Source organism: Aureobasidium pullulans (assembly GCF_000721785.1).
Source record: "Aureobasidium pullulans EXF-150 unplaced genomic scaffold scaffold_27, whole genome shotgun sequence".
Taxonomy (NCBI): Eukaryota; Fungi; Ascomycota; class Dothideomycetes; order Dothideales; family Saccotheciaceae; genus Aureobasidium; species Aureobasidium pullulans.
In genome coordinates, this window is record NW_021941047.1 from 68,670 (window position 1) to 95,340 (window position 26,671).

The 26,671-nt window shown below is 52.2% G+C and overlaps 11 protein-coding genes across 11 annotated transcripts; 4 read left to right on the plus strand and 7 right to left on the minus strand.

Moving 5' to 3' along the window:
* Window positions 1–350: 350 nt before the first annotated feature.
* On the plus strand, window positions 351–6,657 carry M438DRAFT_339147 (beta subunit of fatty acid synthase; the record flags this gene model as incomplete). The annotated part of the gene is made up of 2 exons (XM_029904192.1): window positions 351–5,529; window positions 5,579–6,657. The coding sequence occupies 2 exons, from the start codon at window positions 351–353 to the stop codon at window positions 6,655–6,657; spliced, it is 6,258 nt and encodes a 2,085-aa protein (XP_029756265.1).
* A 257-nt stretch (window positions 6,658–6,914) lies between these two features.
* On the minus strand, window positions 6,915–8,394 carry M438DRAFT_377704 (guanine deaminase; the record flags this gene model as incomplete). Its single annotated transcript, XM_029908753.1, has 2 exons — window positions 6,915–8,071; window positions 8,142–8,394. The coding sequence occupies 2 exons, from the start codon at window positions 8,392–8,394 to the stop codon at window positions 6,915–6,917; spliced, it is 1,410 nt and encodes a 469-aa protein (XP_029756266.1).
* A 435-nt stretch (window positions 8,395–8,829) lies between these two features.
* M438DRAFT_368871 (F-actin capping protein) lies at window positions 8,830–10,220 on the plus strand. Its single transcript, XM_029908072.1, has 4 exons — window positions 8,830–9,179; window positions 9,238–9,537; window positions 9,613–9,959; window positions 10,014–10,220. The coding sequence occupies exons 1-4, from the start codon at window positions 9,154–9,156 to the stop codon at window positions 10,133–10,135; spliced, it is 795 nt and encodes a 264-aa protein (XP_029756267.1). The 5' UTR covers window positions 8,830–9,153; the 3' UTR covers window positions 10,136–10,220.
* Window positions 10,221–10,265: 45 nt separating this feature from the next.
* M438DRAFT_408942 (cellobiose dehydrogenase) lies at window positions 10,266–12,352 on the minus strand. Its single transcript, XM_029909988.1, has 3 exons — window positions 12,125–12,352; window positions 11,098–12,065; window positions 10,266–11,044 (listed from the first exon to the last, which is right to left on the minus strand). The coding sequence occupies exons 1-3, from the start codon at window positions 12,165–12,167 to the stop codon at window positions 10,340–10,342; spliced, it is 1,716 nt and encodes a 571-aa protein (XP_029756268.1). The 5' UTR covers window positions 12,168–12,352; the 3' UTR covers window positions 10,266–10,339.
* Window positions 12,353–12,984: 632 nt separating this feature from the next.
* On the minus strand, window positions 12,985–14,468 carry M438DRAFT_408943 (Methylthioribulose-1-phosphate dehydratase). Its single transcript, XM_029909989.1, has 5 exons — window positions 14,093–14,468; window positions 13,882–14,025; window positions 13,478–13,815; window positions 13,371–13,418; window positions 12,985–13,315 (listed from the first exon to the last, which is right to left on the minus strand). Exons 1-5 carry the CDS (start codon window positions 14,195–14,197, stop codon window positions 13,249–13,251), a joined length of 702 nt encoding a protein of 233 aa, XP_029756269.1. The 5' UTR covers window positions 14,198–14,468; the 3' UTR covers window positions 12,985–13,248.
* A 14-nt stretch (window positions 14,469–14,482) lies between these two features.
* On the minus strand, window positions 14,483–16,314 carry M438DRAFT_349107 (uncharacterized protein). The gene is made up of 4 exons (XM_029906311.1): window positions 16,294–16,314; window positions 15,750–16,236; window positions 15,278–15,695; window positions 14,483–15,227 (listed from the first exon to the last, which is right to left on the minus strand). Exons 2-4 carry the CDS (start codon window positions 16,214–16,216, stop codon window positions 14,589–14,591), a joined length of 1,524 nt encoding a protein of 507 aa, XP_029756270.1. The 5' UTR covers window positions 16,217–16,236; window positions 16,294–16,314; the 3' UTR covers window positions 14,483–14,588.
* Window positions 16,315–18,079: 1,765 nt separating this feature from the next.
* M438DRAFT_349108 (uncharacterized protein) lies at window positions 18,080–19,399 on the minus strand. Its single transcript, XM_029906312.1, has one exon. It carries the CDS (start codon window positions 19,302–19,304, stop codon window positions 18,351–18,353), a length of 954 nt encoding a protein of 317 aa, XP_029756271.1. The 5' UTR covers window positions 19,305–19,399; the 3' UTR covers window positions 18,080–18,350.
* Window positions 19,290–20,035, plus strand: M438DRAFT_349109 (uncharacterized protein). The gene is made up of 2 exons (XM_029906313.1): window positions 19,290–19,712; window positions 19,769–20,035. Exons 1-2 carry the CDS (start codon window positions 19,563–19,565, stop codon window positions 19,928–19,930), a joined length of 312 nt encoding a protein of 103 aa, XP_029756272.1. The 5' UTR covers window positions 19,290–19,562; the 3' UTR covers window positions 19,931–20,035.
* Window positions 20,036–20,276: 241 nt separating this feature from the next.
* M438DRAFT_282310 (Flavocytochrome c) lies at window positions 20,277–22,400 on the minus strand (the record flags this gene model as incomplete). The annotated part of the gene is made up of 5 exons (XM_029901296.1): window positions 20,277–21,379; window positions 21,430–21,893; window positions 21,946–22,183; window positions 22,241–22,309; window positions 22,367–22,400. 5 exons carry the CDS (start codon window positions 22,398–22,400, stop codon window positions 20,277–20,279), a joined length of 1,908 nt encoding a protein of 635 aa, XP_029756273.1.
* Window positions 22,401–23,028: 628 nt separating this feature from the next.
* Window positions 23,029–24,796, plus strand: M438DRAFT_304896 (ubiquinone biosynthesis hydrox). The gene is made up of 2 exons (XM_029902203.1): window positions 23,029–23,404; window positions 23,458–24,796. Exons 1-2 carry the CDS (start codon window positions 23,209–23,211, stop codon window positions 24,735–24,737), a joined length of 1,476 nt encoding a protein of 491 aa, XP_029756274.1. The 5' UTR covers window positions 23,029–23,208; the 3' UTR covers window positions 24,738–24,796.
* A 964-nt stretch (window positions 24,797–25,760) lies between these two features.
* On the minus strand, window positions 25,761–26,405 carry M438DRAFT_282454 (uncharacterized protein; the record flags this gene model as incomplete). The annotated part of the gene is made up of 1 exon (XM_029901302.1): window positions 25,761–26,405. One exon carries the CDS (start codon window positions 26,403–26,405, stop codon window positions 25,761–25,763), a length of 645 nt encoding a protein of 214 aa, XP_029756275.1.
* Window positions 26,406–26,671: the final 266 nt, after the last annotated feature.

A 26,671-nucleotide genomic window follows, 5' to 3' on the forward strand; every position in this document is an offset into this window, starting at 1 on the left:
TTCCTCCTCAGACCAGCCCCTTCTCACTCCCTTCCAGTTCTACTCTCTTCCCCGAGGGAGTTAGTCTGTTCGCGGAGCTGTTGCCTGCACTTTAAGCTGCTTCGAATTTGTCACGAGGCCAATTGTCCTTCTTTTTCCCACCGCAACGTCGCTTTGTGAGATTTCTAGGTAAGCTTCATCCTGTCAATCGCTGCTGCCTTCGCAATTGCCTCTTCTACATCAACGTGAATGCGCCGTCGAGGTTGCCTCTCAAACCCCGGGCACCCCCGCATTAATTTCTCTACCATTTTTTCAACCTCCTGCTGACCAGCTGTTGTCTCCAGCGGTCACGTACACAGCCTTTCTTCATCATGTACGGCTCCGGCTCACAGACCGGTGTCTCGACACCCCGTTCCCAAGCTGTTTCTCGCCCTCTTATCCTTTCGCACGGCTCGCTCGAGTACTCGTTTTTAATACCCACTGCTCTCCACTTCAGCGCTTCGCAACTCAAGGATGCCTTCATCGCCACCCTCCCTACACCCACAGACGAGCTTGCTCAGGATGACGAGCCTTCATCTGTCACCGAGCTGGTAGCTCGCTACATTGGCTTTGTCGCCCGCGAGTGCGACGAGGGCGATGACCCGGGCTCCTTCGAGGAAGTGCTCAAGCTCGTTCTGCACGAGTTCGAGCGTGCTTTCCTCCGTGGAAACGAGGTCCACGCCATTGCTGCTTCTCTTCCCGGCATCTACGAGAAGAAGCTCGTTACCGTTCAGTCCTACTACGCCGCCAGAGCTGCCGTCAGCAGGCCGATCAAGTCTCACGAGTCAGCTCTTCTGCGCGAGGCTTCAGACGAGAACGCCTTCATCTACGCCGTGTTCGGTGGTCAGGGCAACATTGAAGAGTACTTCGAGGAATTGAGGGAAATCTACACCACCTACCCCTCATTCGTCGAGGACTTCATCACTGCAGCAGCCGCACACCTCCAGACCCTGTCCAGAGAGCCTCAAGTGGAGAAGCTTTACCCCAAGGGTTTGGATGTCATGCGCTGGTTGCACAACAAGGATGCTGAGCCCGACATCGACTACCTTGTCTCCGCACCCGTTAGTTTCCCCCTGATTGGTCTTACACAGCTCGCACACTTTGTTGTGACTTGCAGAGTCCTCGGTACTCACCCCGGAACTGTGCGCGACAGACTGAGCGGTACCACTGGTCACTCTCAGGGCGTTGTGACTGCCGCAGCCATTGCGGCCTCTAAGAGCTGGGAATCATTTGACAAGGCTTCAAGAGATGCCCTCTCCATCCTGTTCTGGATCGGCTCGCGCAGTCAGCAAGCATACCCCCGTACTTCGCTGGCTCCTTCGACTCTCCAGGACTCGATTGACAGCGGCGAGGGAACCCCCACCCCTATGCTTTCTATCCGTGACCTCACCCGTGAGGCTGTCCAGACACACATTGATGCCACCAACCAGCATTTGCCCGAAGACCGCCACATTGCTATCTCGCTGGTCAACAGCGCCCGCAACTTTGTCGTTACCGGTCCCCCCATGTCTCTTTACGGTTTGAACCTCCGCCTCCGCAAGGTCAAGGCTCCTACTGGTCTTGACCAGACCCGCATTCCCTTCACCGACCGCAAGGTTCGCTTCGTCAACCGCTTCTTGCCCATCACCGCTCCTTTCCACAGCAAGTACCTCTCAGAGGCCGATACCCACCTCCAACAAGATCTCAAGGATATTGTCATTCCTAGCTCTGACCTCGGAATTCCTCTCTTCGATACCAACACCGGCAAGGACATCAGCCAGGTCAGCGCCGACAACATCGTTCCTCAGCTTGTGCGCATGATCACCCAAGACTCAGTCAACTGGGAGACCGCAACTGTCTTCCCCAGAGCTACCCACGTCCTCGACTTTGGTCCTGGTGGCATTTCTGGTCTTGGTGTTCTCACCAACCGCAACAAGGATGGTACCGGTGTTCGTGTCATTCTTGCTGGCACCATGGACGGCACCAACGCCGAAGTTGGCTACAAGCCCGAGATCTTCGACCGTGACGCCGAACACGCTGTCAAGTACGCTGTTGACTGGGTCAAGGAGCACGGTCCCAAGCTTGCCCGTACATCCGCTGGTCAGACCTTCGTTGACACCAAGATGAGCCGCATGCTCGGTCTCCCCCCTGTCATGGTTGCTGGTATGACCCCTTGTACCGTCCCTACCGACTTCGTCTCTGCCACCATGAACGCTGGTTACGAGATCGAACTTGCTGGTGGTGGTTATTTCACTGATGCTAAGATGACCGCCGCCATTGCCGAGATTGAGAAGTCTATCCCTGCTGGTCGTGGTATCTCCATCAACCTGATCTACGTCAACCCTCGCGCTATGGCCTGGCAAATTCCTATGATCGCCAGACTTCGTGCTGATGGTGTCCCGATCGAGTCTCTTACCATTGGTGCCGGTGTTCCTTCCATCGAGGTTGCCAACGAGTACATCCAGACTCTTGGTATCAAGCGCATCGCCTTCAAGCCTGGTTCAGTCGAGGCCATTCAGTCATGTATCAACATCGCCAAGGCCAACCCTGGCTTCCCTGTCATCATGCAGTGGACTGGTGGTCGCGGTGGTGGTCACCACTCTTTCGAGGACTTCCACCAACCTATGTTCCAGATGTACGGCAGAATCCGCAAGTGTCCTAACCTCGTCCTCATTGCTGGAAGTGGTTTCGGTGCTGCCGAGGACACTTACCCTTACCTGACTGGTCAATGGGCAAGCAAGTTCGGCTACCCTCCCATGCCCTTCGATGGTGTCTTGTTCGGTAGTCGTGTCATGGTCGCCAAGGAGGCCAAGACCGCCCCTGCTGCAAAGCAGGCCATCGTTGATGCCCCTGGTCTCGACGATGCCGACTGGGAGAAGACCTACAAGGGAGCCGCTGGTGGTGTCATCACTGTCCGCTCCGAGATGGGTGAGCCTATTCACAAGCTCGCCACTCGTGGTGTCCTCTTCTGGGCCGAGATGGACCAGAAGATCTTCTCTCTTGACAAGGCCAAGCGTCTTCCAGAGCTCAAGAAGAACCGCGAGCACATTATCAAGAAGCTCAACGACGATTTCCAGAAGGTCTGGTTTGGTCGCAACTCTGCCGGTGTCTCCGTCGACCTCGAGGACATGACCTACGCCGAGGTTGTTCACCGCATGGTCGAGTTGATGTACGTCAAGAAGGAGAAGAGATGGATCGATCCTTCTCTCGCCAGACTCACTGCCGACTTCATCCGCCGCACTGAGGAGCGCTTCACCTCCACCGCCAACAAGAGCTCGCTCGTCCAGAACTACGCTGAGATGAACGAGCCATTCGCCGTGGTCGAGAAGTTCCTTGCTGCTTACCCTGAAGCCGAGAAGCAGCTCATCAACGCTCAGGATGTTCAGCACTTCATTCAACTTTGCCAGCGCCAAGGTCAGAAGCCTGTGCCTTTCGTGCCTGCTCTGGATGCCAGCTTCGAATTCTTCTTCAAGAAGGATTCCCTCTGGCAGTCTGAGGATCTCGCTGCTGTTGTCGATGAGGACGTTGGTAGAACTTGTATTCTTCAGGGTCCTATGGCCGTCAAGTACTCTACCAAGGTTGACGAGCCCATCAAGGATATCCTTGACGGTGTCCACGAGGGTCACATCCAGTACTTGCTCAAGGACGTCTATGGTGGTGATGAGTCCAAGATCCCCGTTGTCGAGTACTTCGGCGGTAAGCTTCTTGAGGCAAGCGATGAGATTGATGTCGAGGGCCTCACCGTGTCTGAGCTTAACAACAAGGTCATGTACCGCCTGTCTGCCTCGCCCAGTGCTACCCTCCCCAAGTTGGACTCATGGTTGTCTCTGCTTGCTGGTAAGACATACTCTTGGAGACATGCTTTCTTCACCGCAGATGTCTTCGTTCAGGGTCAGAGATTCTACACCAACCCCATGCAGCGCATCTTCGCGCCTGCCCCTGGTATGATGGTCGAGGTCAACTACCCCTCAGACCCTAGCAAGACTGTCATCACCGTCAAGGAGCCCACTTCGAGCGGCAAGTTCGTCCAGACTATCGAGATTGGCCCTATGGTCAACAACGAGATCAGCGTCAAGCTTATCGAGGAGCGTTCCGCCACTCACTCTGCTGTTGCTCTGCCCCTGAAGTTCACTTACCACCCTGAGACCGGCTACGCCCCTATCAGAGAGGTCATGGAGGCTCGCAACGACCGCATCAAGGAGTTCTACTACAAGATCTGGTTTGGCGATGCTGATGTTCCCTTCGACACTCCTGTCACCTCTCGCTTCGATGGTGGCAGAGCTACTGTTACTAGCGAGGCCATCAACGACTTTGTTCACGCAGTTGGCAACACTGGTGAGGCTTTCGTCGACCGTCCTGGCAAGGAGGTCTTCGCTCCCATGGACTTTGCCATTGTCGTCGGCTGGAAGGCCATCACCAAGCCTATCTTCCCTCGCAAGATTGATGGTGATCTTCTCAAGCTTGTCCACCTTTCCAACGGCTTCCGCATGATCCCTGGCGCCGCTCCTCTGAAGAAGGGCGACGTCCTCGACACTACTGCTGAGGTCAACGCTGTCATCAACCAAGCTTCTGGTAAGATGGTCGAGGTCTGCGGTACCATCACCCGTGACGGCCAGCCTGTCATGGAGGTCACCAGTCAGTTCCTGTACCGTGGCGCCTACACCGACTTCGAGAACACTTTCCAGAGAAAGACCGAGAAGCCCATGCAGATCACTCTCGCTACTAGCAAGGACGTCGCAGTCCTCCAGTCTAAGGAGTGGTTCCGCCTTGAGGACACCGAGATTGACCTCCTCGGCCAGACTTTGACTTTCCGCCTGCAGAGCTTGGTTCGTTACAAGAACGAAAACGTCTTCAGCACTGTCGAGACCGTTGGTCAGGTCGAGATCGAACTGCCTAGCAAGGAAATTATCCAGCTCGCATCGGTCGAGTACGAGGCTGGTGTCTCCCACGGCAACCCCGTCATTGACTATCTCGAGCGTAACGGATCTGCCATTGACCAGCCCGTCAACTTCGAGAACCCTATCCCGCTGAATGGCAAGACTCCTCTTGAGCTCAAGGCACCCGCATCGAACGAAACCTACGCCAAGGTTTCAGGCGATTACAACCCCATCCACGTTTCTCGTGTCTTCTCCAAGTATGCCAACCTCCCTGGCACCATCACTCACGGCATGTACTCCAGTGCTGCCGTCAGAAGCCTCGTCGAGACATGGGCAGCCGAGAACAACGTTGGTCGCGTTCGCAGCTTCCACGTCAACCTTGTCGGTATGGTCCTTCCCAACGACACCATCCAGGTCAGCCTTCAGCACATCGGTATGGTCTCTGGTCGCAAGATCATCACAGTTGAGGCCCGCAACAAGGAGACCGAGGACAAGGTCCTTATTGGTGAGGCAGAGGTTGAGCAACCTGTCTCTGCCTACGTCTTCACTGGTCAAGGTTCTCAAGAACAGGGTATGGGTATGGAGCTGTACGCAAGCAGCCCTGTCGCCAAGGAGGTCTGGGACAGAGCAGACAAGCATTTCCTTGACAACTATGGTAAGCAACACTTGACATTCATGAATTGCGCATCACTAACAAGCAACAGGTTTCGCCATCACCAACATTGTCAAGAACAACCCCAACGAGATGACTGTTCACTTCGGTGGACCTCGTGGTAAGGCCATCCGTCAAAACTACATGTCTATGACATTCGAGACGGTAGCCGCCGATGGCAGCATCAAGTCGGAGAAGATCTTCAAGGAGATCAACGAGTCTACTACCTCATACACATACCGTTCGCCTACCGGTCTGCTGTCTGCCACACAGTTCACTCAGCCCGCACTTACCCTGATGGAGAAGGCTTCCTTCGAGGACATGCGCTCCAAGGGTCTTGTGCAGCGTGACAGCAGTTTCGCTGGTCACTCTCTTGGAGAGTACTCTGCTCTTGCAGCCATGGCAGAGGTCATGCCTATTGAGAGTTTGGTATCCGTTGTGTTCTACCGTGGTCTGACCATGCAAGTCGCTGTCGAGCGTGACGAGGCTGGCCGCTCAAACTACTCCATGTGCGCCGTCAACCCTTCGCGCATTGGCAAGACATTCACCGAGCAGGCTCTCCAGTACGTTGTTGAGAACATCGCAGAGACCACTGGCTGGCTTCTGGAGATTGTCAACTACAACATTGCCAACATGCAGTACGTTGCCGCTGGTGACCTGCGTGCACTCGACTGCTTGGCCAATGTCCTCAACTACCTCAAGGTGCAGAAGATTGACATCCAATCGTTGATGCAGACCATGTCTCTCGAGGATGTCAAGAGCCACCTTGTCGAGATCATCAAGGGATGTGCTGAGCAAACCGAGGCCAAGCCTAAGCCTCTGGACCTCCAGCGCGGTTTCGCCACCATCCCTCTCAAGGGTATCGATGTGCCTTTCCACAGTACCTTCCTGCGTTCGGGTGTCAAGCCCTTCCGTTCCTTCTTGCTCAAGAAGATCAACAAGACTAGCATCGATCCTAGCAAGCTCGTTGGCAAATACATTCCCAACGTCACCGCCAGGCCATTCGAAATCACAAAGGAGTACTTCGAGGATGTGTACCGTCTGACAAACTCGCCCAAGATTGGCAACATTCTGGCCAACTGGGAGAGTTACGTTAATGACGACGGTAGCAAGCCCGCTCCTGCGGCATAGATGAGAACCCAAAGAGAAGAAGGGTGTGTAAACTTGTAGAGGACGAATATCAAGGGTTTGCTTTTTCGTGGTGTTTTTCGGGGGAAACACGCTTCAAGAAGGATTAACTCTTGGACATTTGGTTGTTCATACCCAATATTGAATTTTAGTGGGGTGGTGTATATAATTGTGGTTCTAAATTTCATTGCTGAATTCCAGCTCTTTCAAAACATTTAGTAGTCTTCTGAGCGCTTGAGTAACAAGTGTCGTGTATCTGGTCAACCTCTGTACTTGGGTGTCGTATGTACCAAGCGGCCCTTGACCCAGACGGCTGCTGTGTTTCTGTCGTCTCCACCGTAGAACCATTTGTTGAGTCTGTCTGACCAGCTCTCCCACATGAAGACATCCACAGGACCTTTGTTCTCTGCCTCGTCCATCTCACCGTCCTCACTCACAACATCCAAGCTGATCATTTGTGCGTCCCAATCCATACCAACCTCGAATCCACCAACGCGGCTCTCAAGACCGACCACCTTTGCACCACCACGAGTGGCCAACCACAACGCCTCTTCCGTGCTCAACTTCGCAGCATCGCCATCGACCATGGCTACATGTCTGCTGACCAGAATAGCTTGACGAGCCTCCTCGAGAATGCTAGGGCTGTATCCTCCACTAACATCTGTTCCGAGACCGACTGTGAGACCTTCGTCCAATAACGTACGCACAGGCGCCGCTCCAGAAGTCAAAGCAGTGTTGGAAGCCGGACAATGACTGATCTTCGCATCACGGGAACGGATCAACGCACGCTCTTCCGGTGACAAATGTACCGCATGTGCGAGAATGGTCTTTGCATTCAACAAGCCCGCTTTATCGTAAACATCGGTGTAAGATTTACTGCTCGGGAACATTTCCGCGACCAATTCGATTTCGGACTTGTTTTCTGAAATGTGAGTTTGGATGGGAAGGCCGGTCTGTTGAGCGAGTTTGCCTAGAGCGTTTAGGCAGCCTTCGCTGCAACTTGGTGCGAAGCGAGGTGTGATGATGGGGGTGATGAGGTGATGCTTAGGGTCGATTTTGCCGACGTGTGCGATACAGGCTTCTGTTGCTTGGATCGCGGTTTCGGCGCTCTCGTCGCGGTAGTAGTCGGGGCTTAGTTGGTCCATACAGACGCGGCCGACGAAGGCGCGCTGGCCTTTGGAGAGACAGATGTCAGAGAGGAGGTTCGTAGCTTCGACGTGGACGGTGGCGTAGTAGCAGGCTGTTGTTGTTCCGTGGGAAAGAGTGCGGTTGACGACGCGGGCGTAGATGCGTTGGGCCTTTGCTAAATCTGTAAAAGATGATTCCAAAGGAAAAGTATATGTGTTCAGCCAATCCAGTAGTGTTGATTTGCCAAAGATGCCAGAGTTGGGATATTGAGAAGCATGGATGTGTGTGTCTTTTGGAGAAATCGTGTTAGCTCAGCAATGCTCAGGGGCAACCTCCTCCCTCCGATTATTAACACATACCAATAAATCCAGGGAAAAAGAAACCTTGATCTTTTATTTCAACAATCTTTGCCTTCTCCCAGCCTTGTTGTCGTTCGCATAATTCGTATGCTGGGATATCTCCAATGTCTCGTTCGATGAATGCAATCTTGCCGTCCGAATCAACTCCAATGGCACCAGCCTCACAAATCTCGACTTCTTGCTGAGAAGTACAATGAGCAAAAGCACCCAAGTAAATCGTCTTTTCAGACGCTGTTCCGTTGGTCGTAGACATGATCATAATTCCAATATAAATAGACGTTGAGAGAAAGATAGGAGGATTCGTAGAACAACAAGAGGCCGAAAGAATCAAAGGGAAAGAGAAACAAACGACCGTCCAGGGATCCAGGTATATATAATGAGACAGGAGGAAGACAAAGACTGGCAACGTGGAAGAGTTCAAAGACAACAACTAAGGTTGACCATTTTAACGACTTATCTCCAAACTCTCAGGGAGTTGAAGCGAGGAGTCTTGGACGGCAGGTGCTGATTGGCGGGCTGTGTTGGCTCACCCCGGTCTACGGCGTGCTCCGATATGGGGATGGTTCATTCATTCTATGCGAACATATAATTGTCATTATAAACTACTCGGATAGAGCTGTGTTGATACTTGGTACATCTGGACGGGGAGCGCCACGACGTGTTACCAAGGTAAGCGTGGATGGGATAGTTGCACAAACCGCATTGATCCCACCACGAAACGCTCAACTGCCGCTGATTGCGGCGGTCGAGGAATAGATGTCTGTGAACACGTTTCGAACTGACACTATTCCCCTCCTCTCTATGTTCCTGAACCATCATTGTGCTCTTGCCGCGCGATGGCGACGAACAATTGATATTGAATGTGATGGAAGAGGACGCATGCGCGGAGGAGGCTGCGGCGAAGCTCTTGAGACGGAAGTCGCTGACGTGGGGGTGCTTGGACCCCGTCTCGATGCCCATCAAAGCAACAACAGCATTACTTCCCTAGCTATATACACACACATACGCAATCATGGCAGACCAATTCGACAGTGCGCTGTAAGGCCCAGACCTCTCTCATGCTGTCAAAACCAATTCCTAATCACAAATACATCAGCGATCTTCTTCGACGCCTAAACCCAAAGAACACGGCGACCAACCTCTCGGCCATCTGCAGTCTGGTCCCTGAACATGAAGAGGAATTGCTCGCCTCGGTAGACCAACCTCTCGAAGTCCGTCGCTGCAAGAAGACCGGTCGTGACTACCTCCTCTGCGACTACAACCGCGATGGCGACAGCTACCGCAGCCCCTGGAGCAACGAGTTCGACCCTCCCGTCGAAGACGCAGAGATGAGCTCCGAGCGCGTCCGTCGCCTGGAAGTCCGCGCAAACGAAGCCTTTGACGTCTACCGCGAGCTGTGAGTGCCTTCGAATCCAGAAAAAGAAAAAGACACAATGGGAACAAGAACACTGAGACTGAAGGGGAAATACAGATACTACGAAGGCGGTACTTCATCCGTCTACCTCTGGAACTTGGACGATGGCTTTGCAGGTGTTGTGTTGCTCAAGAAGTCATCTTCTCAGACCGCTGCTTCGGGCGCTTGGGACAGTATCCATGTCCTCGAAGTGGCCGAGCGCGGTCGCACTGCCAAATACAAGCTCACATCTACCGTCATCTTGAACCTCGGCACAAAGGGCGATGCTCTAGGCAGCCTCGATCTCGCTGGCAACATGACTAGACAAGTGGAGGCTGACATGCCCGTCGATGCTGACGAGACTCATGTCGCCAACATCGGCAAGTTGGTCGAGGATATGGAACTCAAGATGCGCAATCTGCTGCGTAAGTCGTCACTCACACTTGTACCTCAACAGAATGCTAACATGTCTTCTACAGAGGAGGTTTACTTTGGCAAGGCAAAGGACGTGGTCGGCGATCTAAGAAGCATACCGCCGCTCTCCGAGGCCAACCGCGACAGAGCAGCCCAACGTGAAATGATCAGCAGCATGGGCCGATAGACTCGCCCTGAAAGCATAATTAATAACGTCTATACAAACTGAGATGCACACGTTTCCAGTTCCAGCATTACAGCAAAATGTCAAAAACACACAATTCTCATGTCATGGATTTTTTGAAGAAGTACTTTTTGGTTTCATAATTCGTGTCTATGTACATATTATGTGGCTTTGTGGAATTGCCATGGTAGCTTGCGCTCAAATTATCTATTGGTTGAGTGCGAGAATAAGCTCGGCAACACGCTCGCCGACAATGGTGATGGCGGCCTGAGGGTTGGAAGTGGTCTGGCCAGGGAAGATGGAGCCATCGGCAATGAACAAATTGTCGGTACCGTAGACCTTGGAGTCGGCGTCGACAACCGAAGTACCGTTGTCACGACCATCATCGTTGCCCATCTTGCAGCTGCCCAACCAGTGGTTGACGTAAAGGTGGGTGGTCGACTTGACGTAGTTCAGAGAAGAAACGTCAGCAGCAGGAGAGAGAATCTCAAGGCCAGGGACGTTCTTGAGGATGTTTCTCATGTCGTCGAGACCCTGGGCGATGGCGACCTGGTCGGACTCGTGTTGCATAACGTCAACGCCGGTGGAGACGTTCATCTTCAAGTCGGGGGTAATGGTGGTTCTGCCACGAGCGGCCTGACCGATGGTGATGTACTGAGCAAGAACCATGTTGTGCTTAGCATCGTTGTTGATGTCGAGGGAAGTATCAACACGAGCAGTCCACTGCAGACCTTGGAGACCGTCGGTGCCGTTCAACATCTCCCAGATCATGGGGTTCAGGTTGGAAGCGGACTGAGCAAGCATGCCGGTACGTCCATTGAGGTAAGAGTCGACGTCGCCTTGGTTGGGGTGGTCCCAGAGACCAGCGAAGTCGTAGTAAACGACATCAGGGTGGGAGATGACGATATCAGTCTATGAGTCAAAAGTCAGCTTATGCTATGTTGCGATCTTGTAAGTGTACTTACGTTGATGTTGTCCATAAGATTGTGGCCAACAGGCAGATCAATCCATTGATCCTCTCCGATCATCTTGGAGCCCTCAGTGTTGCGGACAGTTTCGAGCTGGTCTCTTGGGCCGATTCCACTTCTGAAAAGGACCTTGGGGGTACCGAATGCACCGGCAGCGAGGACGACAGCCTTGTTGGCCTTGACGGTTCCTCTGAAGCCATCGTCGGCAGTGTTCGAAATCTCAACTCCAGTGATCTTGGATCCCTCTCTGATGACTCTCTCGACAATGGCGTTGGTGTAAAGCGAGAAGTTGGGGCGGGAGTATGCAGATCCAAGGTATACAGACATGGGTCCGCTGCGTTCGCCGTTCTGGAACATGTACGTGGTGTTGGAGTAGACTCTGTCCTTCTGATTAGGGACTTCGTTGGCACTGACCAGTGTCCAGTTGGCAGCATCCAGAGCGCCCTCAAGCATATCAGCACCCTGCTGATAGTAGAGCTGTCCATCCTGAGAAGGGACTTCAGTGCCGGGCAGACGCGAGAAGACACGGTCGGTCACATTTGCCATGTTGGTGCTGTTCCACTTCTCAGGGAACATAGTGTCCCAGTCCCAGGACGTAGGCTTCCACCAGAGTCCAGAGTTGATAGCGCCACTGCCACCGAGCACACAACCAGAGATACCGCCAACAATGTCGTCGCAGAAAATATCATTTGTGAAGTCACCACCCTTGGTCCAGATCTGGTCGTCGAGAGCAGGAACATCATAGACGGTCATTCCGGAGTTGTCCAGCCATTGTGGCTTGTTGTTGCCACCCCATTGGCCAGTGGTTGCCTGACCACGCTCGACCAAGAGTACTGATGCACCACTTTCGGAAAGCTTGTCGGCGACTGTGACACCGCCAGGTCCTGATCCAACAACGATGTAGTCGAAGGACGAATCGCCAGCTGCCCTACGCTGAATGGGCTTGGCTGATACTTGAGAGGATGCTGTACAGATGTTAAAAAGGAACGCTCTTGCATGGGAGTTGTATCGGTGCTCAACGTACCTAGTGACAATGCCACAGCGGCTATCGATAGTTGTCTGAACATCTTCGTAAAGATTATGAGATAAGAAGTAGAAACAAGAAATGTTGGTATAGACAAGAGTGGTCAAGAAGAATTGGAGTGCTTCTCCCCGAGTACTTATATCGTCAGGCCTTGTCTCGTAACTTCAACCTACCTTTGCTATTCTTGTACATATGGAGCCTGTTCTTGGCCCAGAGTGCCTCTGACCGCATGTAACGCTGCCCATCGCGAGCAAATGCTAGTCTTTGCAACTGCGTCGGGGGCGCTGATGATGTCAAGGCCCGTTGGGCGGACCGTTCGCTTTTCGTGTTCGTGAAGCCTAAATTTGCTTAATTTGAACCATGAGGACTTTTCGAGAGCCAAGCACCTTGGGTTTCTCCTCGAACCTTGGGGGAAATAGGAAAGGTTGTTAAGAAGTGGTTAAAAATAGACAGCAGAGCGAGTGAGATCTGCTTTGCATGCAAAAGCATGGCCTGCATGGTTGTCAAGGCTTGAGCAGATCGGGCAACCCCGACTCTCTCGTGGCCTTCGTTCCTCCTCGCTCTTGTGCTTGGCTATCAACCAAACAAGTCATGCAGACATGTCAGGCAAGTAGCTTTGTGTTCCTCGGATGCACCGACACAAAAACTTCGCGATTGCCGTCACTCTTCAGGCGACCGTTCAATTCAGGCATTGTCAGATTTTCAGTAATCTCAAGACCCTGTCCGCAAATGTTCCGCCTTCATTTCCAATGTCTTTCACAGTCAAGCATTTTATATCAAGTCTCATGTCAGATCCTGGGTCAGCGCAATTTCAATGCATGACCTATGATTTTGCAGTCGCGCAGAGTGCTTTCAAGGCAGATGCGCTGTTGTGGCCCTTACATGCTAGTGTTAATACTACTGCAATATATTGTACGAGCGTGCCCTACATAGGGCGATTTGTGAGCTTTTACCAAAAACAGATCAAGGTCGATGGAGGATTGCTCGCCAGGATGGAGCTGAAGGGCACTTTCGAGATGCCAGCTCCCAATATTATACGTCTATACATAGCGACATGTGGAATGTACCCATCCTTCTTGTGGTGTGCGGTGACAAGATCACACCTAGTCCAACATTTCGATCAATCATTTGGGGATCCAGGGCAAGCCGAGCTTGTGCATCTCAACTGCAAGCTGGAAGATGTAGTCCAGACTGTATACGACATTAGCTTCTCCTGTGTTGGCTTCATGGATTCGAGAAGACCTACCTCTCGCACTGAGTCTTTGCCTGAGCAACATCCTTGCCCCAAACGTAGCTAGTAAATCGTCAGCATTTCCATCGCTCTCTCCTGTTCTCCCATGTTGAGTAACATACATTCCGTGTCTCTTGACGAGGACGGCGTGGGTATCAGGCCACTGCTTGATGGCACCCTCGAGTGTGTCCTTCAAGTCCTCCTCGTGTGCAGTGTTGTCGATGATAGGGATGCGAAGACGATCGTGGTATCCAAGGTTTCCCTTCTTCTCCTCACCATAACCCTTGGGAATACCCTTGATCTGCTCGAGTTTCTGAATTTCAAAGACGTCGGTACCGGCAGCTTCGCAAAGCAGAGTTACAAGGACGGCGTCCTTGCTGTGGGTGTGAATGCAGCAATCCGCTCCGCGCAGCGTAAAGGCAGCCATGAAGAGGGGTGTGCATGCCGAGGGCTTCAGCACCTGTGGGTTTCACATAAATCTCAGCTCTTGTATTCATCGATGCTTCGACCCTCGAGGATTTCCTACCGGCGGTCTGCGCAAGTATTCCCGAGTCGCATAGTCCATGACAAACAAATCTTGCGGCTTCATGAGCTCTTTCTGAACGCCGGAGGGCGCAATATAGATACGTTCGCCATCACGAATCGAGGTGCCGCCGCCAGTTCCAGTGACCTGAGCAGAGACGTGTAAGTACTTTGTCCAGTAGAAGCAGTCACTGATGGGCACAGGGTCGGTATACCCATCCAAGAGTGTAGAACTTCTTGCAGAGCTCGCAAATGAGGTTTGCGGGGTGGTGGGGATCGTGAGAGGTGATCAAGGCCTCTGCCTCGTGTGTAGTCGCCATTTTGTCTGTGTCTTGTCTTCGAAGGAGCTGTCAACACGGACGATCACAGCCAACATTTTTTGTTGATGATTGCGGGGATCGCGGGGTGGATCGCGTCACAATTCACGAAGGTGGAATATGGGCAGTCCAATATGGGCAGCGAATGGTGAACATTCACGATTCGATGGTCCAATCTACGACTTCACATTGCGTGTTCTTGAAAGTTGAGTATGATAGCATTTTTCGCTATCTGTGCCTTTAAGCAATGAACGGCATCGCTTGGGTGACAAAGTCTCCTCCCTACTGAGCAAAAAACGATACAAGCAATGTGAGCCGATTTTCCGCGGCTGCTAAGTCACAGCTATTTGAATCTGTGTAGCAAATGTTTTGGGCTGACATCAGAGGTCGACGCTTATGCGGCGGTTGCAGTCTCGCCGTCTGCAGCGGGTGCAGCCTCTGCCTTCTCGTCCTTTGCGTCAGTCATGGCCACGTCCTTGTCCTCAGTGGCTTCTTCCTTTGAAGCAGTCTCAGTAGGCTCCTTGACGTCTGCCTTCTCGACTGTTTCCTCGGCCTTCTCTGCCTTTTCGCTGCTCTCCTTGTCTTCAGCCTTGTCGTCGTCCTTCTCGTCGCCCTTGGAGCCAAGAGCCTCGTGCCACGAAGCAAGAAGGTCATTCGATCTCTTCTTGAACTGATACTCCTCTTCCTTGGGAATGGACGAGAGCTTGAGGATACCGCGAAGCACCTTGTAGATCTTGGTGCCGCGAATGATGGCAGGCTCGAGGTTCTGATAGCCCTCGAGTTGGTTGAAGAAATCGTGCATAGTGGACATCTCTTCTTCCTTGGGTGTCTGGTCGCGCATCAAGAATCCCTTTTGCAGTCTGTGGCGAAGGTAAAGAACGGCCTTCTCGCGTCTCTCGGCCTTTTCAGCCTCGTTGACAGGCTCCTCCTCTGCGGGCTTTTGAACGACCTTCCTCGGCTTGGCCGGCTTCTTAGCCGATTCGCCGTTAGTCTTGGTAGCTGCGACCTTTGTTGCCTTGGGTGTCTTCTTGGGCTGTCTCATTGTTAGCTTTGATTGCAAACGATCTGAATCATTCCTTTTACCTTGGGGCCCTCGCCTTCGCTATCGGCGTCCTTCTTTCTCTTCTTGCTGGGCTTGGCCTCGGCGTCGTCGGGAATATCGAGATCCATGTCATCTGCATCGGAGACAGTCTCCTTGCTCTTGCTCTTTCTACGGTCCTTCTTCTCCTTTGTGGTCTTGTCTGTGGCAGCTTTCTCGGCCTTCTCAGCTTTCTTTGCGGCCTTGGCCTCCTTCTCAGCTTGCTTTGCAGCTTCTTCCTCCTGAGCCTGCTTCTGTTGTTGCATAAACTCCTCGAGCATGTTCTTGAAGTAGTCGAGGTCGTGCTGTTCCTCGGCGATATCATAAGCCTCCTTCAGAGCCTTGGACATCTTGCCGGTCTGCTTGTCGAGGGAGCACTCACCAGGCTCAAGCTTGGTGAGAGAGGTGTTGACCATCCATGAGCTAGAAAATCAGTTAGATACTGATACGTGGCTTTGGTTGTGAGAAGATACTTACAACTCGTTGGTTCCCAAGAACATAACGGGGTAGGTTCTGTCGCGAGCGTTCTTGCCGTCGTCTGCGTAGTCTTCGCGGTAGGAGCCATCGGCGCGCTGGGCGCTGACAGGTCTGGTGCCCAGAAGAATCTCGGGGAGCATGTCCTCGTCGCAGACAATCGAGGGCCATGGTGGATAGCCCTTGAGCCTAGCCCAGTAATAGTCACCGGCCTTGATACCAAGGTTCAGTTGGACTTGTGACTTCTTCTTGTTCAGCTTCTTGGCCTTGTGCTCCGGCACACCCGAGGTTGACTTTCTCTTTCCGTTCTTGCTGGTCGAGGGTGTAGCGACATCGGCAGCCTCTGATGGAAGCACTGCAGCTTCTGTCTTTCCTTCGCCGTCCGGTGCGTTGACCTCGGTGGTTGCTTGTGGACCAGCAGCTGCTACGTCGCTCTCCTTGGCACCGGCGTTATCAGCTGATGTGTCCATTGCCTCGGTGGTGGCGGGTGCTAGCAAGATGTCAGATTTTAATCGTAAAGAAGATGAGAGTGTCTGATTCTGTCTACCTTCAGTGCTCTCAGTAGGGGCCGATGGTGCCTCAGTTGCAGCCTCGGTCATGGTGGTCTGTAGACAGTCAGTGACTGATGCCGCGACGCGTCCGATGTGATGACCTTACGTTCTGTGCCTCGACAGGCGCGTTCTTAGGCTCTTCCTCGGCCATTGTGATGTTGAGGGATGTACGGCGACGATATAGTGACGTAGTAGATGGACGCGTTGATGGCGCGACGAATGCGCAGAGGAGTGCTGAGTGACGCGATGGGAGCTGACAGGTGGGAGATGATGTCGACTATGTAGGTGTCGATATCGTGCGCAAAGATTGATGGAATAGTTGTTGTGTAAGAGTTGTGTTGAGGAGAAAGATGGACGCGAAGCTCGAGCTTTCAGAACTTCGGCTCAAAGCCCTTCGTCTCTCCACGTGACTGCAATGGTTTTTCACCAACAATAACCACTTGAGACCAGTGAATGCTTACGCTGAAGACGATGAGTGTTTCCTTAGCTTCCCCGTCGAATTATCCCGTGACTAGATGCCTTCGTTGAGAAATTGTGAGCGACTGTGTACTCCCATCAGCGCAGCCAACGCCAATTATCGGGAAGCCGCGAGTCGCGCGACACGTCAAGGATCCGTGCTTCGCGCTGGCCAGCCAACGTTGGAATCATATTTTTCTCACTTCCTGTCATTCTGGGAAGCAAGAGCGATATCCAAGCCAGTTTACGTTGCGAGGTCCCGAAGCCTGAACAAATCCGGGCAAGTTTGTCGACTTGACATTCCCGACCTTCGACAATCATGACGGAACCATGCGCGGCTTGTTGTACTGTACAACTTCCGTTGAATCAACTGGCTGTAATCGTACGAGCCGTCTAGACGCCAAGTTGTAAATATACGTAGCTGCTTGTTCTTCCAAAGGACCACCGACAGGATAGCTGATCAGGATCTTGGTGGCCGATCTGTCAAGAACACATCGTGTTTCTCCCAACAGTCGCCCACCTCCAGCCGTGCTTTTTCTAAGAACAGAAAAGGGGGTGGTAGTGATAGCTGAGTAACAAATTCTTCCGTGGTAAAGCAGTAGAGTGGGAAAGAATGATATAAGGAAAGTGTAGAGATGCCAGGGCTTTTTTCAGATCATAAGATAACGTGTACTTTGAACAAGAACGGAGCGTTTGTGCTTGCGTAGAGAATGATGGTTTGGAAGGCTTCCAAGTGTAAGCACCTACCGTATACAGAGATGGCATGCCGGACGTTGTATAGATAGCCCAGCTCTTGGAAGTCTTGTTCGACTATAGGTCGGTCACAGGTCAAGCTGCGAAGCCTGGACAGGGCTTGTAGACATCTCCGGGTGGACTTCTGTCATTCTAGTTGTCGCATTGGGTGCGAGTGGAGGGTGGCTCGACGCCTTTGGTAATAGCACGTTCGTCGGTGGCAGGCGGTATATATGCATCTCATGTCGGGCGTGTCGACGGACCGGTCGCGAGGACAGGGCTTCCGGGCGCGAAAGCAGAGTTGCAGACATCGACGATACACATATAACTCTGTCAGCTTTGCAAACAAGACTTAGAGCTCTTTGACAAAGCTATGCGGCTAGGGCGGTAGTCCGACAAACACCATGGCGCCCGGTACGCCTTGTTGCTAATGCCGGTCGGGCGAGGCAGCATCAGGCGCCAGTCTGCTTTCACGGGCGACTGTGGTGTAAGCTCAGCGGACAAGCGACACACGATGCTTTGATCATGATGATAGTTGAGTATGTGAAATGAGATGCATTCTGTGCTTGGTCTTGCAGACTCCCATCCGACCCAAGCGCGTTGTTGATGGCCTCGCTTCGCACGCTGCCACATCCACGTGACAGCTGCTCTTGCAACCCGACTTTTTGTGAAAACATAAAATTACAGAATACACCTCCCACATATCTCTCAACACCTGGATTGGTCTTCTTGATCACCTGCTAAATGCTGGAGGTGTGTTGTGATGAATGTCTTGTCGGATTCAAAAGCCTCCCCACGAATCGATCTTGGATGTGATCTTCGTGATAGGGCAAGCACGGCCATGATGGAGCTATGTACAAAAGGATTACTGACCAGCCCATGCTTCATCCAAAGAAGGTTGACGGACCTCCCACGCCCATTGGTGACAGGTCTGATGCATGACTGGCGACACCTCTTCTTCGTCGACTCCCTCATCCGCGACTGTTTTGACTCCAGCCTGCAGGTACTTCTTCAAGAGCATCCGACGCCAGCGCCCTCTCTCGCCAACACAACGCTCCCATCTTCCAATCTGTCTATCGTCATCATCGCAACGACGACCTTGCCAGAATCGTGTATACCATTGGAACCAGCCGCGTACATCGTACGCATGCGCTATCCAGCCCGCGACTTCCCACTCTTCAATGCTCTGTCCACATCTGACCTTGAATTTATTGACCTCTGGATCGTAGGAGGAGCTTGTAAGGTATCTTTCAACGTTCAGGTCTTTCAACCATTCTCCAGGCAGTTCTTTCCAGTCATCCTCTACTGTAGTGCGTAGGCTTTTTGAGTATAGCGGTCGGTAGTATGAACCTCCGAAGGCACCTTCAGCGAGCATCTCGGCTGGCGATTTATTTGGTAGGAAGGTGGGATGCTCGTCGAAGTGGAAGGTGCCATCTTCGTCCCTTGTGGGTGGAGGTGCTACTGACTCCCAAGCGGTCCAGCCTTTGCGTATGTCTTCAAGGTCTGCTGGGGGTGATTGCGCTTCTGTCTCGACGGCATCCGCAACTACACTCTGCTCTTTCTTTGCGCCATTCTTCCTCGAGGATCGCGAAGACGCTTTGTTTGAGATCGAGGGCTCGTCATTGTAAATCGGACGCTCTGTCGTAGCTATACGCGCAGAGACGCGTGTGGGCCGTGATGTTGAAGGTGAGAGCTTGCGTTTCTTTGGTGGTGGTCGCTTCGTCGACGTCTCTTGCTTCACTTTGTTGATTCCGAGCTCGTTGATCAAGGCTTGGTTGCGCTTGATGTTTTCCAGTCTTCGCGTCTCATAATCCGTCATTGTGTGGTGATCGGCTTGCGCAGATGAATATGTTGTCAGCGATGCGAAATCAAGAACCGCATGTGATGCTTTTGACGTCATAACAGTAAAGTAAATTGCCCATTGACCTTTCATCACCGGTGTCATTGTTCCAGGAATTTGAAATCTAGAAGCCAGAATCGGAATATATATAAAGCATGGAACTACGCCAAGTGACAGTTCCTCCTGCATCCAAGTCAATTATTATCTAAAAACCTTACAACCACATCAATTCTCATCATGTCCGCAAACAACTTCACCGGCACCAACCCCAGTGGCGCTAACCATCCCACAACAACTCACACCACTACCACTTCTACCACCTCCACTGCTGGTACTCACGGCGCAAATGCTGGTGAGGGCTTGAAGGGCATGTTCGCCAAGGGCCATGTACGTTCACAGCGTGAATAATCCTTTCTTGATATCAACGTTCTAACAAAATCTAGGGCATTGGCGAGTCCATTCGTGGCAACATCAACTCCGCCATTGATGGCTTCACCGGCGACAGTGCTTCCATGGCCAAGAACGAGCAGGTCGCTCGTGGTGGTGAGCAGGAGTTTCAAACCGGCAACTTCGTCAAGAAGGGCACCATGGACAAGGCTCTCTAGAGAGCGGATTATTCGTTTTGTCCTTTGTACTACCATTACGATACCATGATACCCCGATCTGATAGATGCTATCAGCAATGAATTATATTCACTTTTCAAACACTTCATCCATAATGAAACGCGAAAAACTTTCACCGTACGTTCCCACACCTTGAGCTTTCCCAAGCATGATGGCTAGTAAGCAACGCGAGTGGTCATTACACATACTGGGAGATACAACCAGAAGGTGAGATGAAAGGTCTTTGATTGGCAATCCGATACTACACGAGACCATTTGCCATGCTGTCTCGGTTTGAAACCCCTATAAAACTCCTTCCTTTGGTCGTTGCTCCATTATACAGATTCATCAATACTCGAGGGTGACCTCCTGGCCCTTTACTCGGCCGATCACGATTCCAGCAGCGTACTTGGGGATGACCTCGTCGTCATGCAGCATCTCAAACTCCTCACTTGCGTCTCTGCCCATGTGACTGAAAAGAGCTTGGGGACCACCAGGGTGCTCTTCCACCCAGTCGGTCACATCCATGACGACGCCCTTGACTGCAATCCAAAGGTCCTCCTTCTTGTTGTGCTTGGCTACTTCCTCGAGAGTGAACTCCTTCTCGGGAACTTTGAATTCCTTGATGTCGTTGGGCTTGGATACCTTAGCAGGGTCCGAAGAGTCGGCGTTCTTGCCTGATGTCATGACTGGACCTGCGGATTGTTGCGACTGTCTTTGGATGGCTTCTTCGGCGCCTGACGAAGCACCAACACCGTTCGCCCATTCTACGGAGATCTTGCCAGGCTGGTTGGGATCGATGTGCAGACTGATCTGGCCAAGACGTTGAGCTGCTGCTGAGCCACCGCCATTCAAGACCTGTTGGAAGAGGTATTTGCTTGCAGAGTCACCAGCGACACGGCCGTAGACTACACAGCCAAGCAGGGATGAACCACCGAGGCGGTTCGAGCCGTGAACACCACCAGCAAGCTCACCACAGACGAAGAGACCGTCAAATGGCTTGCCATCGGAGTTCAGGCATTGTGCCTGGTCGTTGATCTCAATACCACCCATGGTGAAGTGGAGAACAGGCTCCATGACGGCGACGTGGAAAGTATCGTCGACCTGGAAAGGCATGTTGTGGAAGTACTTCTTGCCGTAGGGATCCTTCTGCTTGCCATCGGCAATCTCGTTGTAATTGCTGAAGGTCTCCTCAAGATCCTTTCTCGAGCAGCCAATCTCTTTGATGAGCTCCTCGCCACTCATCTTCTTCATCAGACCACGACCTGAGTAGTGACGAGTGTGGAAGTCGAGAACGTTGGAAGCCTTTGAGTTGAGAACAAGACGAATGGGCCATGTTCCCTTCTCCTTCTCTTCCCACATCTTACCCGAGACGTAATCGCGGTGTCCGAGTTCGTCTGAGAAACGCTGACCCTTGCCGTTGAGCAAGAGACCACCTTCACCACGAAGAGCTGGGAGTTGTTAGTACTGTACAGTAGCCAAAGGGATCTCATACACATACCTTCGGCAGCCAAGAATTTCCACTTGGAACCAGGGTCCTTGGGGTCGACCAAGCCAGTAGGGTGAACTTGAACCTTGTCCATATCGATACCGTTGGCACCAATCTGCATGAGCATCTTGTGACCGTCACCAGTGGCGTGGGCACCGTTAGTGGTGGCCAGACCAAAGGTATCGGGTCTCCACTTCTTGAGGAGCGAGTCGTCTGTGAAGTCGGCAGCGTAACCTCCGGTTGCGAGGATGACAGGGCCATCTACGGTGACTTCCTCGTTGTTGAAGGAGTATGTGACACCAGTAACATTGTTTCCCTCCTTGTTGATCTTGGTGACCTTGGCCTTCTTGATGAGTGAAACACGCTCGGGCTCAGTCTCGGCGAGTTCTTCGAATCGTTGCATCAGGGCGTAGGTGATAGCCATACCAGGGAACTTGGCATCGTGACCACGGTGAGTACGGGGGAATGAGTGGCCTCTGCCTTTGGATTAGTCGGTGGATTCACTTCCGACCGTCGGTATGTACTCACCCGAGTCGTGAAACAAGGGTCAGGTCCAGGTTGAAGACATCTTGTAGCCACTCAACGGCACCAGCTGACTTGTATGTCAAGACCTTGATGAGATCTGGTCGCGCCTTGTCTCTGGCCGACTTCAATGTGTCTTCGTAGAATTGCTTTACGCTGTCCTGAATTCCGAGGTCGGTTTGTGTGCGGGTAAGGGCACCGTTGATTCCTGAGGTGGCCTTGGTGGAGTTTCCTCCCATGAAGTCTTTGAATCACATGTCAGCGATACACGAGTAGTGAGCGAGGGGACGCTGGTTCATACTGTTCTTGTCGAGTAAGACGACATTTCCGCCATTGAGGTAGATGGTGTGAGCAGCACTCAGGCCAGAAACTACTCGGAGTTAGTCCTACGCCTTGGAGGAAACAGTTGATCGGTCAGGAGACTTACGACCAGCACCGACGACGATGACTCTTGCAGGCATGATGAATAGAGAAGGGTATCACAAACGGGAAAGAGACAACAAGAGAAACAGGGAGGAGGAGAAATGGAGAGCACGAGCAAAAGGCGAGGGCTTAAGGGTGTTTAATGGATGAACCACATGCGCTAAATTGCACGTGTGGGGGGGGAAGGTATGGAGAACAGATGCCGAGGCACCGTCGAGGGTTCGTCTTGTTACCTTCGTGCCTTCCCTCAGCTCAACCAACCACCCTACTTTCATTACCTACGCTCCGAACCCGGAGATCTAGAGAGACCTCCTGGTCTTGTCTCACCCCCAGAAACTCGAAAAGGGCAATTTTGGCCCGTCCCATATCAGGCAAAAGCTTTGGCGTCGGCGATTGAACGCAGCAGGATTCCACTTCCCGGTCTTTGTTCTCCGTCAAATGCAGCAAGAACGTCCTGTGCAAGTATGGGGTAAAACGAGGGGTCGGCAACGGCGGAAACCTAACAAACCTAACATGTGATTCCGGGGCTCGGATGACCATTTTCTCTGGCGAATCAAAGTTCACTGCTGACTTTCCTCATGCTTCAACACGTGATAGTGGTCTCATACCACTTTCATGTGCCCGTGCCTTGACGAATTGACAGGAGAACAAAAACATGAGGTTATACGCATATTTCTGCGACCACGGAGAGTCATTCGGAGCAACCGACAAGTTACGCACAGATTCCAGACTCGCTCGATAATAGCCCGAGCGACCGGAGATTCTTGTGCCGATACCACGAAGATCTGGAGAACAGACTTCGGCTCAATCACTCCATCCTCCATCCTCGCCATAATATCTGCCGGCATGCCGCTGCGGCTCCCCCGAACACCATGTGAAGTCTCCCGGGTATCCTCGAGATATTCGAACATCTTTGTAACCTCGAGATCGTTCTGGTCGCGTACGGCGCCTAGAGCTGCGCCCGTACCAACAGGACCGGAAATCTATGATGTCGTGTGCGTTGGTGGCGGTCCAGCAGGACTGAGCTTGCTCAGCGCCCTTCGTAAGAACATGCACAGCATGTATAGCATAGAATTGAAGTGCTGAGACGTGTAGGTGCTTCTCCCAAGACTGCGAACCTCAAGATTGCCCTGGTCGAAGGGCAAGATCTCAACAAACCTCAGATCCAGGCCGAATCGACCACTTTCTCCAACAGATGCAGCTCCCTGACTCCCGGCTCAGTAAAATTCTTGAATGAAATTGGAGCATGGAACCACATTGCGACCTCGCGTGTGCAGCCATACCAAGCTATGCAAGTATGGGACGGTGTCTCCGGAAGCAGCATCAGTTTCGACCCTTCAACCACATCTTCAACTGTGCCCGACACGGTCGCCACAATGACTGAAAACACCAACCTGACTTCTGCCCTCCTCGCTCGCCTGGGCACGTTGCCTCCGATTGATATCATGGCCAAGACAAGAGTTGAGGGAATTGAGCTTGGAAAGGAAACAGAGAAGATGGACCTCTCAAACTGGCCCGTCGTTTCATTGAACAACTCTCGTAAGTTGGCTGCACGTCTCCTCATTGGTGCCGATGGCGCCAACAGTCCCGTACGCACATTCGCCGGGATCCCTTCACGAGGCTGGGACTACAACCGCCATGGCGTCGTAGCGACCGTGCAGGTCGAGGGTGCCAATTGGGGCGCTCATGGTCCCAGAACTGCATACCAACGTTTCCTTCCTACGGGTCCTGTCGCACTGCTGCCTCTGCCTGGAAACGTAGCCACCTTGGTGTGGTCTACAACACCGGAGAAGGCCGCTCTATTGAAGTCGCTCAGCAGCACTGACTTCATCGCAATGGTGAATGCTGCTTTCAGGTTGCTGCCTGTCGACCTCGACTACTTGCACACCATGAAGTCCGGCCACGCTGACGAATATGCCTGGCGCGAAGCCAGTACCGCATTCAACTCTGAGCGCATCCCACAGAAGATTTCCGCTGTCCAGGACGGCAGCGTCGCTTCCTTCCCACTGCGTATGCGCCACGCCGACACTTATACCGGACATCGCGTCGCTCTCCTCGGCGATGCCGCTCACACCATTCACCCTCTCGCCGGCCAAGGTTTGAACCAAGGTCTCGGTGATGCCAGATCGTTAGCCAAGCACATCAACTTCTCACTCGCCGTGGGCAAGGACATCGGCAGCAATTGGGCACTAGACGCATACAACTCTGAGCAATGGGCAAAGAATAACGCCATGCTGGGCACTGTTGACAAACTGCACAAGCTGTATAGTGCTGGTAGTGGCCCCGTGGTCTGGGCGAGAAGTCTGGGTTTGGATGCTGTTGACAAGATGGGCTTCCTAAAGAGTTTCTTCATGCGCCAGGCTGCTGGAACGTAATGCTAGAGGGTATATACATTGTACTATAGAGATCATAATGAACAAGAACGTGTTGCTCGATCCTTTCAGGGTGTTGGATTTTTTTCTTTCCAAAAACTCATCGGTGCTGGGGACACCCTGCTCTCATGTTCTTCCTCGATTGTATAGCCACGACACCGACTTGACTCATGTTTGTTCCTTTCTGATGACTTTGAAGAACCTTTTGTTCTTCGAGTCGTGCTTGTCTCGATAAATTACGACGTGGTGGACTGTTTGTAGTCTCTGTTGTCAAATACCAACATTGGCTCGAGCGACAACCAGTGCGATCACCAGGCCATATCAGGTTTTCTTTCAGTTACATCGACGTCTGATAGCATACTGCATCTTCACAGCCGAGCTTTCTCGCATTGTGATCATGAATGGGAGCGATGATTACACGGAAGAGCTTGCAAGCAAAGAAAACGATTGAGAATTAAAACTAACACCGAGTGCAAGTGTATCAATGTGATGTATCGATGCAACTTCCATTCTCTGCAAGTGTCTTGACAAGCCTCAAGCGCTACATGCGCCACTTCTCCGTGGATGGGAATCAGTATTGTGTGGAGCTGTTTGAACGTCTGGTAAAGTCGCTTTCAGACGAACGTTCCGAGTCTTTTCTGGTTCAGAGCCTCAAGTTCTACACTAAGTGGCAGTATGACATGCGAGACGCTGATGACGGTCACCACCTTCCCGATTTCTCATATGTTGGGTGCCGACCGGATGTGGACTCAGCTGTTGTTTCAGGATTGAAGGTATCGGATGTAGCACCATGCCCTGCACAATCAGGTGAAGGATGGTCATGTGCTCCCATGTATTAGAAGCTCGAGGCTACTCGAATGATGCGAGCTTATACAAAGACCAAAGTCTTGCACTGTGCGAGGACTGTCAGTTTCTTCCCGAGTCCGGCTGCATGGTCATTGATTGCTACCCTGACATGGTTCAGCAGAAGCAAGAAATTCTATGCTTACAGGGAGTATGGAGCCATCGTCCATTTGCCTCTTGTGTTCACCCTTTAGCTGTACGTTCGAGCTCCTGCTTACGGTTGATTGTTCCCTCCAGGGTGGTGACGTCCTCATATCCATAGGGCATGGCTGCTGTGTGGTTGTCCATTGGCATGTGACAGGCATGGCATAACCAAGACTCATCACGGTCACCGATTTTGCGCCACCAGAGCTTAACACCCTCTCGAACCTTGACACGAGTGCAGCCCTTGCACTCTTTGTGGACCTTGCTTGCAAACAGGACAGGTTGATGGGTTTTCCAGGGTAGCGTCTCTCGAACCCAATCGTGTTTCAAACACCATTGGTGAAGGCTCTTTCTCAGACGATATCGGGGATTCTCAGCCTGCAACCGCACGCGTGACTTCTCAACACTGCGCTGTCTTGCCCTACGAAATTCGATGTCTGATTCGTATCTTGACCTCTTACTAGCATTGCGCGCTTCAACGTATTCAGGGTCTTGGGATTTTCGTGTATTCCAGATATGTCCGGATTCAGGTTGTTTTTTACGATGCTGAGGATCGCTGGCATATCGAAGACGTCTCTGCTTTTTGTCTTCGTCTTGCTTGGCTTGGTATTCTGGGTCATGAGCTATTCGGAAACGTCTGCGCTCGTTCCGCTCGTCTAGCTTCTTTCTGCGCTCTGGATCCATAGGTAGCGCGTGGTTTACGTGAGTCGAGGAGAAAATGCGCCATGTCTGCGGTTTCAGCATCGAAGGCCTGGAGATGCCGAACGTGCTTGACAAGAGCGAGAACATGAGGAATTCAGGTCTGAGGCTCAGAAATATTGTTTGGTGGAAAGTGTATAGGAAAGTGGAAGATGGTTGGAATCAATGAACGAATCAAAACACGTGCCAAAGTCAGCAGAAAGGCGTCATGATTAATTTTATTTCTTCTCCATTTTTCTCTTTCCACAATC